General features: G+C 55.0%; 1 protein-coding gene and 1 long non-coding RNA gene across 8 annotated transcripts; one reads left to right on the top strand and one right to left on the bottom strand.

Moving 5' to 3' along the window:
- Positions 1-73: 73 nt before the first annotated feature.
- VARS1 (valyl-tRNA synthetase 1) lies at positions 74-14,138 on the bottom strand. Of its 7 annotated transcripts, none has more exons than XM_059077455.2 (30): positions 13,751-14,138; positions 13,135-13,556; positions 11,783-11,917; positions 11,549-11,687; positions 11,196-11,320; positions 11,026-11,110; positions 10,710-10,810; positions 10,448-10,575; positions 7,179-7,343; positions 6,850-6,931; positions 6,239-6,358; positions 6,045-6,153; positions 5,858-5,952; positions 5,529-5,619; positions 5,152-5,276; positions 4,964-5,067; positions 4,732-4,890; positions 4,528-4,618; positions 4,305-4,410; positions 4,161-4,231; positions 3,946-4,071; positions 3,535-3,639; positions 3,384-3,452; positions 3,217-3,295; positions 2,965-3,092; positions 2,428-2,583; positions 2,072-2,278; positions 1,875-1,986; positions 1,454-1,779; positions 74-218 (listed from the first exon to the last, which is right to left on the bottom strand). In XM_059077455.2, exons 2-30 carry the CDS (start codon positions 13,519-13,521, stop codon positions 150-152), a joined length of 3,795 nt encoding a protein of 1,264 aa, XP_058933438.1. In that variant the 5' UTR covers positions 13,522-13,556; positions 13,751-14,138; the 3' UTR covers positions 74-149. The 7 variants fall into 7 exon arrangements, with proteins under 7 accessions (XP_058933438.1, XP_066862530.1, XP_058933437.1 ...); XM_067006429.1 differs by having other exon boundaries at positions 11,014-11,113; positions 13,751-14,101; XM_059077454.2 differs by having other exon boundaries at positions 11,026-11,113; positions 13,751-14,101.
- Positions 7,091-8,388, top strand: LOC136792017 (uncharacterized). Its single transcript, XR_010835119.1, has 2 exons — positions 7,091-7,380; positions 8,105-8,388. It is a non-coding gene; the product is annotated as an uncharacterized lncRNA (long non-coding RNA).
- Positions 14,139-14,230: the final 92 nt, after the last annotated feature.

The raw sequence follows: 14,230 nt of genomic DNA, 5'->3' as shown, positions 1-14,230 counted from the left end.
CGCCTCTGAGGATTCAGGAACCCAGCCCCTCAGCACCCCGTCCCCAGCCCCACCACACACAGCCAAGAGATGGTTTTGTGGCAAAATATTTTATTGCTGCCATCCCCATGGTGTAACACTGGGAGTTACGAGGGTTGGAGTCGGGTATATCACAGCATCTTCTGAAATAGGGAGATGGCTTCATCGACCTTTCTGAGCTCTGCTTCTATCTGCTGGAGCTGAGGGTGGAAAAGGGGGTGAGTGGTGAGACCCAGGGCTAAGAGAAGAGAATCCCAAATGCCCACAGGAGCAGAGGGGTCAGGGACTTCCCTGGTGGCTCAGTGGTTAAGAATCCGCCTGCCAATGCAGGGGACATGGGTTCGAGCCCTGGCCCGGGAATATCCCACATGGCGCGGAGCAACTAAGCCTGTGTGCCACAACTACTGAGTGTGCATTCTAGGGCCCGTGAGCCACAACTACTGAGCCCACGTGCCACAACTACTGAAGCCCGTGCGCCTAGAGCCCAAGCTCTGCAACAAGAGAAGCCGCTGCAACGAGAAGGCTGCGCGCCGCAACCAAGAGTAGCCCCCACTTGCGGCAACTAGAGAAAGCCCATGTGCAGCAACGAAGACCCAATGCAGCCAAAAATAAATAAATTTATATATTTAAAAAAAAAAAAAAAAAGAGCAGAGGGGTCAGAGTTGGAAAGATGGGTGAGGACCATGGGCAGGGAGTAGTTTGGGGGAACTGTGCGCTTGGCTAGCTTGCTTCCCCCTAATTCCCCACCTCCCTGTTCTCTTCCACCATCACTGGTCTCCTGGGTCCTGTCTTTTCCCAGAGTGGTCCGTTCTCAAAGAGAAAGGGGCTTCAGAGCTCATGTGTGCCACCCAGTGGCTCAGCCCCAGCCAATGACTGGGGAAGTAGAGCACAGTGGTTAGAAACAGAGGCTCTGAGGGACCCTTCGCCTTCATCCGGAAAATGGTGTTGGTAATACTGCCTTGTCATGAGAGGGCTACTGGGACAGTCCCATGAGACAACGCTGCTCAGCCGCCAAGGCTCTGTACCTCTTAGCCTTCACTCGTGTTTCTCTTTTTGTCCCTGTGGCTTACCCCATGGCTCCTCCCCACAGGGGTCCCAGGTGATCTGCTGAGCTTCCTGACTGTATTGGGTCAGTCCCAATCCCAGCCCACCCGGCATGTGGATACCAAGTTCTGGGAACCGGGTGGTGCACGAGGGGTCTGGCTGGGAGGAAGGATGGATGGATGGTCTGCTTCCATCTTCAACTTGCTGTGTGACCCTGGACTGTGCCCCTGCCCTGGCTGTTCTTCATGTGTAAGAGGAGGGATTATGTGGTCCCACCTGCTCCTCCATGGATTGCCTGGGGCCCGGCAGAGCAGATACAGGAGGGGGTTTGATAGTGGAGGGAGTGATGGGGTGGGAAATGGGGAAGGAAACACCCACCCAGACCACACACCTTAGCTTCATCTGCCTCCTGGACTTTGAGGGGCACCTTGACAGTGTAGCCCGAGGCAGCGCGGCGTTCCTGCAGACGCTGGGCCTGCCGCTGCGCCTCATCGCGCTTGGCCTGCAGTTTGCCCAGCTCCCGGGCCGGGTCTACCAGCCCCTGCAGCTGCAGGTGGACAGAGCAGCGGTCAGAAGCCAGGGCCACAGCACAGCCCTGGGGTGCAGAAGCCCCCAGCGCCAGTACAGCCACTATACCCGCGCTGGACAGAGTCTGCACATAGCCCGACACCGCTGATGCCAGGGCGCCTGTGGCCTCATCAGCCACTTCCAGGAAACCTGCGTGGAAGGGAGAAAGGAGACGAGACAGCCACACTGGACACTGGTCCCAGAGTGGGCTGAGGGGACGGGGGACGCGGGGGCCTGAGGCTCACAGTCGGGCCGGATCCGGGTGAGGTTGTAGTCGGCACGCAGGGAGCGCACGGCTCGAGTGATGCTCAGGGCCAGCTCGAAGGCAGCTTCCGCCTCAGGGTCCTTCCAGGAGCACTGTGGGGTGGAGGAGGGGGTAAGGGAAGCTGGGGGCTGGCTCTACAGAGCTACCCGGAGTCCCGCTCCAGGCCATACCCCGTACCTCCGAGGGCTCCGGGTAGGAGGTAACGCAGAGGCTAGGGGGTGCTTGGGGTGTCCGCCGGGGCAGCCTCTGGAACAGCTCCTCAGTCACAAAGGGCATGAAGGGCGAGAGCAGCCGCAGGCCGACATCCAGGCAGGTGTAGAGGGTCTGGCGGGCGTGCTCGGCCGCCACCTGGTCCACCCCATTCAGCACAGGCTTCAGGCACTCCTAGGGAAGGGGGAGGCACAGGGCTCAGGGTTGGGAAGGCCTAGCCTCTTGCCCTCGTCGAACTGGTGAGGACTGGGAGGGGACAGGCTGGCTCAGGTCTCATGCCAACCCAGGGCTCTGTGCACCCTGGCCCCTCGGCTCCTCCTCACCAGGTAGACGTCACAGAGCTCATAGAGCCAGAAGCTGTACTGGGCAGTGGTGACAGCGGGGAAGTCGTAGGCCTGGAAACCTTGGTTGCTGAGCCTCACAGCTTCAGTCAGCCGGCTGCGGATCCAGCGGTCCACCAGGCTCTCGCGGCCTCCAGGCTTGCGGGGGAAGCACCATATCAGGCGGGGGGGCCACCATATGCCCAGGGGGAGGGGAGCCAGAACCCCATGGGAACGGGAACCATGGGGAAATCTGCATTCCAGGAGCCTGATGGGTCCAAAGCAACCACCATGTACCCAGTGCCTGGGGGAGAAGGGGGAGGCCCCCCTCCACCTTGTGGGAGGACCACAGTGCCTGAGGCTCTCCTGATGACAATCTGTCCCTATATCCTTCTGTTCCCTCAGCTAGACAGAGGCTCCCTGGGGGCGGGAGCTGGGCTTCCTGACTCTGGCTACAATCCTGAAATAGCATGGGCCATGCTGATGGCAAGGGTGCAACCTCTGTGGGTGCTGCCCACCTCGCGCCCACCAGGCCCTCACCTCAGAGGTGGGTGAGGGCACAAAATCCTTCCCAAGGCCACGGAGGGCAAACTTGGTGGCGTTCCAGAGCTTGTTGCAGAAATGGCGGTATCCCAATATCCTGTTCACATCCAGGTTGATGTCGCGGCCTGGGTGGAGGTGAAGTGTGAATCCACACCGTTCTCCCTCCCTGCTCACGCCCAGGGCAGAGGAGAGAGCTATGCCACAGGGAAGGAGGAAGGATGCAGCTGAGACAGGTTTGGAGAGCCGTACCCTGGGACGTGTAGGCGCACAGTCCAAACCGGAGAGCATCGGTGCCACACTCGGGGATCCCCGCCGGGAAATCCGCCTTCTGAGGGGGAGGAGTGAGCAGGGGAGTGTCCTGAGCCAGCCTCACCTGCCTTCTGCCCAAGCTCCAGCCCCGCGCCCACCCTCTGTACCTGCCCTTCTTTAGCTTTCTCCACCTCGCTGGGATCCAGGTTGCTGCTCAGTAACTGGTTATGGAGGCCCTGAGGGTGATGTGGGAGTAATCAGGGGCCCGCGGCCACCACCCCACAGCCCTTCCCGGCCTGAGCCCGTGCCCAGCCCCACCTGCAGAGAGACTCCGTGGATAACGTCCAGGGGGTCAATGACGTTGCCTAGAGACTTGCTCATCTTCCGGCCATGGGCATCCCGCACGATGGCATGGAGGTAGACCTGCGAGGCAGGGAAGGGAAGGCCTGTGGGGATGTCTCCCCACCTAGACCCCAATGCCTGTCCCCCTACCCCTACCTCTGGTTTGCCCTCCTCTGAACCTCAGGCCCCTCGGTGTCCCTGCCAGCCTGCCCCTTCAGTGCCTTCGTGTGAATTAGAGGCACTCCCTCCTCTAGGAAGCTGGGGTGCAGAAGCACCTAGTAGAGCCCAGGCTGGCTCTGAGACCCCACAAGCCTCCTTGGCCAGGCCCACCCAAAGCTGCCCGGGTGAGGGGGGGGACAGCGGCAGGGGTCTCAGCAGTCTCCACACCTCTCTGAAAGGCAGCCTGCCAGTGAGCTTCAGGCCAAGCATGACCATCCTGGCCACCCAGAAGAAGAGGATATCATGACCCGTCTCCAGCAGCGTCCCCGGGTAGAACACACTCAGATCTTCTGACTGGGAGCAGAGCAGGGCGTGAGTGATGGGGAGCCAAGCACTCACCCCCAAGACTCCCACCCCACCCTGTGCCGGCCCCGGGAATGTACCTGGTTGGGCCAGCCCAGGATGGAGAAGGGGAAGAGGCCAGAGGAGAACCAGGTGTCCAGTACGTCTTCATCTGAGGGGAACCAGAGGTCAGAGGTCAGACGGGGTAGAGGTGAGGCTCAGCCCCCCTCTGCGCCCAGCCTTGCCTTGCTGGAGACTGATCTTGTCAGGGGACACTCCAAACTCCTCGGCCGCCTTCTCCAGAGCCTCGGCCTTGGTGCGCCCGCTCACCCAGTACCGCCCATCAGGGTCCTGCCACAGGTGGAGTGAGTATCCAAAGGGGCGCCTCTGCCTGTCCCCCCACCAAGATCCAATGAACCCAGAGCCCCCCCAAGATGTGCCAGTACCCAGCCCTGGCCCGGTTCTCACCTCCCCTGGCGGTACAGCTGGGTCACTGACAGTGACAAAGTAGGCTGGGATGCGATGGCCCCACCACAGCTGCCGGGAGATGCACCAGTCCCTGCAAGTGGCAGGGGGAGGAGAGGGAATCAAGGAAGGGCAGGAGGTGCCCGGCCTCTGCCCCGCTCGGCCCCTCACTCGGTCGCCCTCCCCATGTCGAGGGGCCTGACGCACCTGATGTTGTCCATCCAGGCATGCCACGTCCGTTGATGGGCCTCAGGCAGGATGCGGAGGTCGCCCCGTGTCACGGCAGCGCTGGCGGCCTGGGCCATTTCCCCACAGCGCACGTACCACTGCGGCCGCAGGAGAGGTTCCACCACGTCCTTGGAGCGGCTGCAGGTACATGTGGGTGGGGAGCACCCTGGGAAACCCGTCCCCTCCCCGCTTCCCTGGCCTCCACCCTCACCTGCAAAGTGGCACCACCATGGCGTTGTCCTCAATGCCACGGAACAGTCCCCGCTCCTTCAGTGCCGCCAGCACTGCCTTTCTGGCCTCAAACCTGGGCAGGCCCTGGATGGGAGACAGGCTCTGTCACGGCCGTGCCAGGTACCCCGCTGTCTCCTGAGCCAGCCACCCTGCCCCAGGCAGTCTCACCAGGAAAGGAGGGGGCACGTTGACAAGGGCCCCTCGGGCGTCCATGATGCTGATGGCCTCCAGCCCGTGCCGCTGCCCAACCTCATAGTCATTCTGGTCGTGTGCAGGGGTGATCTTCACCGCGCCTGGGGTGTACGCGGGGGTGCCAGGGTCACGAGGGACTCAGAAGAGTCTCTGCCCACACACGTACCCCTTTTGCCGACGGATGTGGCTCTCAGACCACCCCTCTCCCCCATCCCCCTCACACAGTCCCCTAAGAACCAGCCCAACTCCTGCCTGCTCAGGCGAAGCTTACTTTTTTCTTTGAAAGGGAAAATGAACAGCAGGAGTGCGCCTCACGGCTCCTTCCTCTCCCCACAGGACAGCCCTGTGCTCACCTGTGCCGAACTCCATGTCCACAAAATCATCGAAGACGACGGGAAGGCTCCGAGACACAAATGGGTGGATCACGCTCTTCCCCTTCAGGTGCTGGGGACAGAGGAAGATGCCAAAAACGCACAAAGGGCTGGGCCCGACTCCCTCCTACGCAGGGTCCTGACTTCCCAACACCCAAATTCCATCTACACGGCCAGAAAACAGCCAGCAGATGAGTTTCTGATCCAATTTCTCTCATCAGCCGGGGGTCTCAGCGCCCATCCCACCACGTAGCGTGGGGGCCGCTTCAGCCAGCATTCGTCCCCCAACCGCAGGCAGCACACCGCCACACCTGGTATCTGGGGTCTTTGGGGTGCACGGCTACGGCCACGTCTCCCAGCATCGTCTCAATCCGAGTTGTTGCCACCAGCACCTCCTCGTCGCTGTCTGGGGTGACAGGAGGCCTTGTGGGCTCAGCGCTGGGCCCTTCCCGCCCCCCAGCCAACCCAGCCCAGGACCCTGGTGCCCCTGGCTCCTACCTGAGCCTTGGACCTTGTAAGCAAAGGAGACGAGGACCCCAAACTCCACCTTCTCCTTGTAGCCAGGCACAGAGAGCAGGGTGCGGCCTGTCAACTCCTTCTTATCCACCTGTGAGGTGCAGATGAAGAAGAGTGGTCCAGGGGCTGGGGCTGGGGGTGGAGACGGGGAGAGCCGGGGGAGGGAAGGGGCACACCTCGATGTCTGAGATGGCAGAGTTGAGGGTGCAGGACCAGTTGACAAGGCGGGTACTACGGTAGATGACTCCTTCCTCATGGAGCTGGACAAAGGCCTCCGTCACGGCTGCTGACAGTTTCTAAGGGGGAACAGGGGGAGCCAGAGATGGGCTTCGGTGTCAAGGCAGCAGGGGCCAGTGAGACCCGGCCGGCCCAGAGCCCCGCTGCCCGGCACACAGACCTCTTTAGGGGCTAGGGGAAAGAGGTACTTTTCTCGAGCGGGAGAGGGCACCATGGGAACACAGATCGGCAACACCCTGGGGATACCGTAGCTGGCAGGGAAAGCACTCAGCTAGGGACACGTGCTAATGCAGAAAATCCTGGGGGTTCAGGCTGCAGGGGAGGGTGAGGCCCCACCATGTGCCACTGGGAGGAATCTGAGCTCCTAAGGTAGGTGACAGGTAACACAAAGGGCCATGACACGGGGTAGAAACTGGCATTTGCAGCTGAGCCCTAGTGGTTTCCTAGGAGTGGGCCACTTCCTGGGGGAGGGCCCTGGGCATATGCTCTCTTCTGTGGGGAGCTTCTTACTCCTACCCCAGCCCCGAGACCCGCCCCTACTCCTACTCACAGGATCCATGGTGAAACAGGCTCGATTCCAGTCCAAAGAGCTGCCAAGCTTCTTCAGCTGGTGGTAAATCCGGTCACCTTTCCTGGAAGTGGACAGAAAGGCCAGGATCGGCATTCAGGCCTGGGCTGGAGGGAGACATCAGGCAGCTAATGGGGCAGAACGTGGGGATCACTCATCCCTCTGAAATGGACGTTGGCCCTGTGGCCAAATGAACCTCACCCTCTGTGGGAGGGTCTGACCCTGCAACCAGGGTTGCAGGTGACAGAGATCTTATCTGGACAGGGGACAGGGAGGCAGGGCTATGACATCTGAAGGGACGCTGCACTCACTCCTCCTTCCACTTCCAGACCTCCCGCAGAAAGGCCTCACGGCCCAGCTGGTGCCGACTCAGCCCCTGCTCACGCCAGAGTTTCTTCTCCACCACCACCTGGGTGGCAATGCCCGCGTGGTCACAGCCAGGATTCCACAGGGTGGTCTCCCCGCGCATACGGTGCCTGTGGGAGGAGCACGGAGGAGCACGGAGGAGCAGAGGTGAGCGGGCGGTAGAGCTGCCCCGAAGGAGGAAGGGACTCCAGGCAGGCAGTCGGTGAACTTGAGAAAGAAAGGGTCGATGGGGCAGGACTCTCCCAACTCTAAAATCATTGTCAGGCAGAGATGTGTGAGGACGGCCAAGGCAATTTGGCAAAAGAAGGACAAAGAGGAGGCTCTCGCCCAGCTAGATATCAACACATATGAGAAGGTTACGATTATTAAAAGAAGTTTTCACAGGAACTAGGAACAAAATTATAGATTAAGGAAACAAAACAGTGACTGGAAACAGATTCAAGCATATTTAGTACTTGTTACAGGTGGCATTTCATATCAGTGGAGAAAGGACAAACTAGTCAATAAATTTGTTTGGGATACTAGCTAATTGGTTGGAAAAAATGCCCTACTTCCCCATAGCCACAAAAATAAACTTATTTACTTTAAAATAAATCTAAATTTAGTTTAATTTTGTTAAAATTGTTAGCAGGCAGATTCTCAACCACTGCGCCACCAGGGAAGCCCCCAGTTTACTCTTTATCAAGCTCTGTGCTGATGTGGCCCATAAAGCATTAAACTGTAATGAACTTTTTGGTGACCTTTGAGAAGTACATTTTAAAGTAGGGGAGAGGACCAAATTAATGTTAGCTATTATTGTTATTAAAAAATGGTACATGTTTATGGGACTTCCCTGGTGGTGCAGTGGTTAAGAATCTGCCTGCCAATGCAGCGGACATGGGTTCGAGCCCTGGTCTGGGAAGATCCCACATGCTGCAGAGCAACTAAGCCCGTGTGCCGCAACTGCTGAGCCTACGTGCCACAACTACTGAAGCACACGTGCCTAGAGCCCGTGCTCCACAAAAAGAGAAGCCACTGCAATGAGGAGCCTGCACAGCACAACAAAGAGTAGCCCCCAACTGCTGCAACTAGAGAAAGCCCATGTGCAGCAACGAAGACCCTACGCAGCCAAAAATTAATTAATTAATTAATAAAAATGATACATGTTTAAAAAAAGAGTGGGGAAGAGAAAATTACTATAGAAATACAGTAACACTGTGTTCATACATTATTTTCAATAACTCATCAAACTGTACTATATCCATTACTTTATCAGTCTGTTTACCCCCACTGGGTTTAGATCTCCTTGGGGACAGGACTGTAGCAACTCCATTCTCTTACAGATCACAGATGTTCTTATATGCTGTAATGGATATGAACATTTTCTGACCTTTTCAAGATATTGTTAAACAATACTATTAAAGAAATCAAGCATGAGAGAGGAAGATAAAAATATTATTTCACTAAGTGTCTCTTGGGGAGCATATAAATTTGGCCAAAAAAAAAAAAAATCAATAAAATGTCATGGATATTTGTAGGAAAACACCCTATTCTCTGCTAGAAGAAAAAAGGAAAAAACATAGGTAGATAGTCACTTTTATTTCATTTTTATGTCTTACTGGTGGACATACTTATGGCTGTTATTTCACGTTATCTGTGATTCTAAAACACTGACGTGAATCTATTCCAGTTAAATAATAGAAGTTTCTAATATTTGATTTAAACCATGCTCATTAGAAAACAACGTTGCTACCTTAAGTGTTCTGTAAGAAGCGTTAAACCTTTCCTCATGTAAATAACCTGGCTGTTATATGTATTTAACACAACTCTGTTTTTCCAACTCTTAATTCCTTGCAAAATGCTAAGTCTGATGTATCCAGTGCCCTGAGCAGAGCTGGCACATAGTTATGTCCTGTAAATACTTTTGACCAAATTAATTGAGATAAGTAAGACACTAGAAAAACTTCTCAAATTTTAAAATATAATAAATAAACCCTAGTTTCAATAGATAAAATGCTGTTTTAAAATACTTTTTAAAAGAAATTCATCACCCGAAATATTAGCTTTTGTGGTTGTTAACTAGTCAAAATATTCACAGTGGGGGAATAAAATCAAGTGCTAGAACAGGAGAAAATGTTTATAACATATATAACAACAACAAAAAAAGACAATAGCCAGAATGTATACATAGACTCTATAAAGAATCTTCTAATGAAACAAAAAAGTAAACAAAGAACAATAGAAAGATGGGCAAACAATAGGTTCAGACAATACATATAAAGGCAAACCTAACTGGCCAGGATACATGAAGAGACACAGCCTCACTAGTAATCAGCAGTAACAGAAATAACCATTTTCCCCCCATCAGACTGGCAAAACAAAGACAGATAATGTCCAGGGTTGGCAGGGGCACACCTCACATGCAACTCATGGAGTATAAACTGGCAAAGCCGTTTTGGAGGGCAACTTGCCAGCTTCTATTTGTACTCAATAAAGGTATGCCCCTTGGACACAGAGATTTCACTTCTTGGTATCTACGCCAGAGATATGCTTCCACAGGAGCTTGAGAAAGCATGTATAGGAAATGTGCATTCCAGCAGTTTTCAAAAGAGAAAAATTAGGAACAACCATTAATAAAAAAGTGACACCATTATGTAAAGCCACACTAAGGAGCAATGAAGGAGAATGAAGTCAGTCTACATATAAAGACGAGGAAAAATCTCAATGATAAACTATTAAGGGTAAGAAAAAAGTTGTAAAATAACAAGTTTGGTGTGAGCTCTTAATGTTACAGAAAAGAAAAACCCATTTCCCAAAAGGAAAACTACACATTTCTATGGGTACATGTACATGTAAGCAAATAGGAAAGGTCTGGAAAGATACACATCCAAGTGATAACAATGATGTGTGCTAATTCTTAGGAGGAAGTAAATCTGGAGGAGGGTGGTCAAGGAAACTTGAAGTTTTAAATTTCTTAAAACAAGAATATATTCACATATTTCTTGCTAAATTCAAAATGTTATTTTTAGTGGCAAGAGAAGAGTTTGCAAGTGGAAGTGCTGGTTACTTGACCAGGAGAGGATGCTAAGTCATCAGATGGGAGTGACCCAGAGAGAAGTGTAGCACCACCAGGGGGCAGAGCTGAGGGCCCCAGTCAGCAAAGAGAAGGGAACCACAGGAGTGTGGAGCCAGAGAAGGCAGAGGGAACCAGTTGGAGGAGAAGACGGAAGCTCACCATCGGGTCAGGGAGTCCTGGATGGCATTGGTGAGCGCGTGGCCCAGGTGCAGAGAGCCTGTCACGTTGGGGGGTGGAATGCACATCATGAAGATGCCCCGAGGATTTGGTGCTGACACACTGGAACGCTGACGGGGAGGAAGGATGGGACTTACTAAGGCCTCATGTCACCTCTTCGGGTCTGCTCCCAGGCAATGTATCCTTCAGCCCTGTCCTTCCCTGCCCCCATCCCCTCCAGGCCTGGGCAGCAGTGCCCACTCACCCCATACTCGGGCTTGAAGAAGCCCTGCTGCTCCCACCAAGGGTACCAGGCAGCCTCCACGTACTGAGGGCTGTAGGAGTCAGGCATGGTGCCACTGATGTCTAAGGGGGAGGAACAGAAGGATCAGAGCCAAGGCTGGGAGCAGCTGGGAAGGGGACGAGGGGCCAGCAGAGAAGGACCTGGAACTCTGCAAATCCTCACTAAGCAAAGTAGTGGAAGCAAGTACGGAGCAAAAGGGGTAAAAAGAGAAGAGACAAGGAGGGTGGAGGTGAAGAGTGGAGGTCTCTCTTCCCCCTCCTAGTACCTTTCCTAGTACCTTTCTTTTCTCCAGGTGGGGTTGGGAGGTCATAGGTAATGACCCCAGGATCCCGTTTCTCCCTCTTCTCTGGTTTTGGTTTCTTCTGCTTGGGAGGGAAAGGATATAGGCCCAGATATCAGCCGCTCACCATGGCACCAACCCTCCATCCAGCTCCACCAGCCTCTCACCTCCCCAGGGGGTGGCTGCTGCTGTTGGACCTTCTGCTTCTGTTGGAATTTCTCTAGCTTCTCCCGTTTCTTTGCCTCTTTCTTGAGTTGAGCAGCTGTCTTTGGGGGTGCAGGGACCTCAGAGCCTGGAAAGAGGCACAGAAATGCAGACCTGCTAGGGACCCTCTGTGAAGAGTGCTATTACGTCTCAGATGGCCTATTTCAGCTGCCCAAAGGCTCCCCCGTGCCGACCTCCCACCTACCCCCGCCCAGCTCCTGTCCCAGAGATTCTGCTATTCCTAAGAGACAAAAAAGTGAGCTGCATGAAAGGCCCCAGAGGAACCCCTCTGCTCCCACCCCCCATCCTTCCTCACCTGGCTGTTGGGAGAGAGGCCTGGCCCCTGAATACAGAGCCACGTCTCCCAGCACGGCCCGGAACTCTGGCTGCTGGACACATGTAATAAACCAGCGAGTTACATTACCCCAAATCCGGCGGGCAGAGGGGTCCAGGACCTGGGGTGGGGAAAAGAAATGAACTATCCTTAGTCACCCTATAGTGAGGTCTGAGGGAACCTGCCCTCGTTCTTCCCCAAGCCCCAGTGACTCACATAACGGAAAGGCAGCAGCAAAGCTGTGACAGCCGCCAGGTCAGCCAGAGTGGGGGCCTCTCCAGCCAAGTAGGTGTGCAGCCGAAGCCACTCTTCCAAGGGGCTCAGGGCCCTGCCCAGGGCCGCCAGTGCAGCCTAACAGGAAGGCAAAGAGGTATGAGATAAGGCTCGGCCCACCTCAATCCCCACCCCCTCTCAATCCATTTGGCGTCCTTCCATTCCCACAAATCACCAATTTCTTCTTCACTGAAATGATCATAATAAAAATACTTCTCATTCATTTAATCAATTCCTACTAAACACTTTTTTTTTTTTTTTGGCCATACCATGCACCATGCGGGATCTTAGTTCCCCAAAGAGGGCTCGAACCCATGCCCCAGGCAGTGGAAGCATGGAGTCTCAACCACTGGACTGCCTACTAAACACTTATATGTCAGATACAATATACTAAAGCACAGAAGTTAAAGATTACATGAGGCAATACAGTAGCTGCTTCAACAAATATTTATTAACTACTTACTGCATGCCAAGCCTTCTCTAATGAATGAGGAGACAATATGAACAGATGGAGCCCCTGACCTGTGGGAATTTACATTCTAGGGACAGAGACAATAAATATACAAATATATAATGTATTAACCTATTTTCCTCCTTAGTGCTATGAAGAAAAATAAATGAAGCTGAGGGGGAGAGAGAATTCCAATGAGGGGGGCCTCTATTTAGGTAGAGTAGTCAGGATATGAGGGAGCAAACCAGAATCTAAGTCATATATTCATTTCATTCATTCAAAAAATACTAAATATCCACCATGTGCTCAATACTCTGCAAGGAGGTGGTGTTATAAGGGCAGTAAGTAAGGCACAGCTCCACTCAAGAAGAATTTGGTTATAATGTGGTGTGATTATCTCTCCTTTCTCCTACTTTCCTTTTCCTCATTTCATTTCTGCTCCATCTTCTCCCAGCAACTGTCATCTCTCCAGGCCTGACTGCCTCTCCTCATCTCTCCTTCACCCAGTCTTTTCCTACAATTCACAGTAACTTCTATCTAACCTCATCAGTTTCAGATTCATCAAACTTACTCTGAGACTTTAAAACACCTGACACTAGATCATGTGCTCTGCACACATCTTTTCACCTTCTCAACATGTTCTCAATTTTCGTTTTCACAGACATAAGAAGACCAAGGCTCAGAGAGTTTAAGAAACCTGCCCAAGGTTACCATGTCAGGTGGCAATCTGGAATATGATCAATCTTTTTCTACGTCTAACATGCTGACTTCCTGGCTCAGCATCCATTCCAAGTCTTGCTTCCTTCTTCTAAATTTCCCCCTTCCCCTCGGTGCTTCTTCTCACCTGGGGGTCCTGGCCAGAGCTTCGGAGTCCCAAGGCTGGCAGCGCTGCCCCACAGGCAGCTGGTATCAGCTCCGTGTCAGCATAACTAACCCACTGTTGGACGAGGACGGCTGCCCGACTACCTCCAGGGCCCCCCAGGCCTGCTGGCCACAGCAGCTGGGCCACAGCAGTGGCTCCCCACACCCAGAGCCCACTGGGCCCCTGTTCCAGGGCGGGCAGGCGGGGTGGCGGAAAGGGAGTCCTGCTGGTCGGGGGCGGCTGGAGACAGATGCGGGGGTGGGCTCCTCCCCATCCCGGACCCTCCCCAGCCTCCCCGTAGCGAGCAGCTATAAGGGCTCGGAGGCTGGGGAAGGCATCGGGGTGAGGAGAGACGTAGAGGACGGACATGGTTATGCAGGAGATCCGAACGAGGTGGAAAAACCCTAAGGAGAAAGAGAGACAGAATAAGACCGAGAGACCCAGGAATCTGACTGGACTTCAAGAGCCGAGGACCAGCTCTCGGAGTGGCAATGACAGCGGGGAACTTCCCGTGACCGCGGGCCCTCGGGGAATGTGGGAAGCTCGTAGGAGCCCCTCAGCGGCCGGCGGGACGCGGGTTCGGGCTGTATGTACGTACTGGAGGGAGGTGGTCACACTGAGCCTGGTATCCACCTCATAGCCGGGCGCCGGCCGAAGCTGACCTGGTCTGGCGGCTGGAGCCGGGGAGTCCGTCGGGCAGTTGTCCGGGCGACCGTAGCTCCCTGCGACAGCAGCCCGCGCCGTCGGCGCCCACGTGTGACTGCAAGCGTTTCTGGGCCCGCGGGTCCTGGCGGGGGCAGCCGTGCCCCGCCTGAGTGTGCGGGCGCTGCCCTGCCCGACCCTGGCCCGGGGACCGCGCCGCCCGCCGCAGACCGCGCTCCGGAGGAACAGCGGGGGGCGCGGGCACGGTGTGGGGTGGTGGCGACGCGCCCGGGAACCGCGCTCCCGTCAGGCGCCGCTGCGGGCACCCCGCGCGGGTCCTCGGCCGGGCGGGAGGGCGGTGCCGAGCGGGCCGCTGGGGAAGCGGCGGGGAGGGCGCTCCCTGACGCGGACGCGGGTCCGTTTGGCTAAGGTCCTT

Source organism: Kogia breviceps, chromosome 10, assembly GCF_026419965.1.
Source record: "Kogia breviceps isolate mKogBre1 chromosome 10, mKogBre1 haplotype 1, whole genome shotgun sequence".
Lineage (NCBI taxonomy): Eukaryota > Metazoa > Chordata > Mammalia > Artiodactyla > Physeteridae > Kogia > Kogia breviceps.
The sequence above is the reverse complement of the archived record's forward strand: the minus strand, read 5'-3'. Positions and strand labels throughout refer to the sequence as shown.

What these genes read in the sequence shown, in the direction of transcription:
- VARS1 (XM_067006429.1), bottom strand. Translation starts at nt 13,521, where the DNA reads ATGTCCGTCCTCTACGTCTCTCCTCACCCCGATGCCTTCCCCAGCCTC. An exon ending in TGCCCTCACCCACCTCTGAG is followed by an intron (nt 2,584 to 2,964) that starts GTGAGGGCCTGG and finishes TTCCCCCGCAAG; the next exon opens with CCTGGAGGCCGCGAGAGCCT. An exon ending in AGCTCTGTGACGTCTACCTG is followed by an intron (nt 2,279 to 2,427) that starts GTGAGGAGGAGC and finishes CCCCTTCCCTAG; the next exon opens with GAGTGCCTGAAGCCTGTGCT.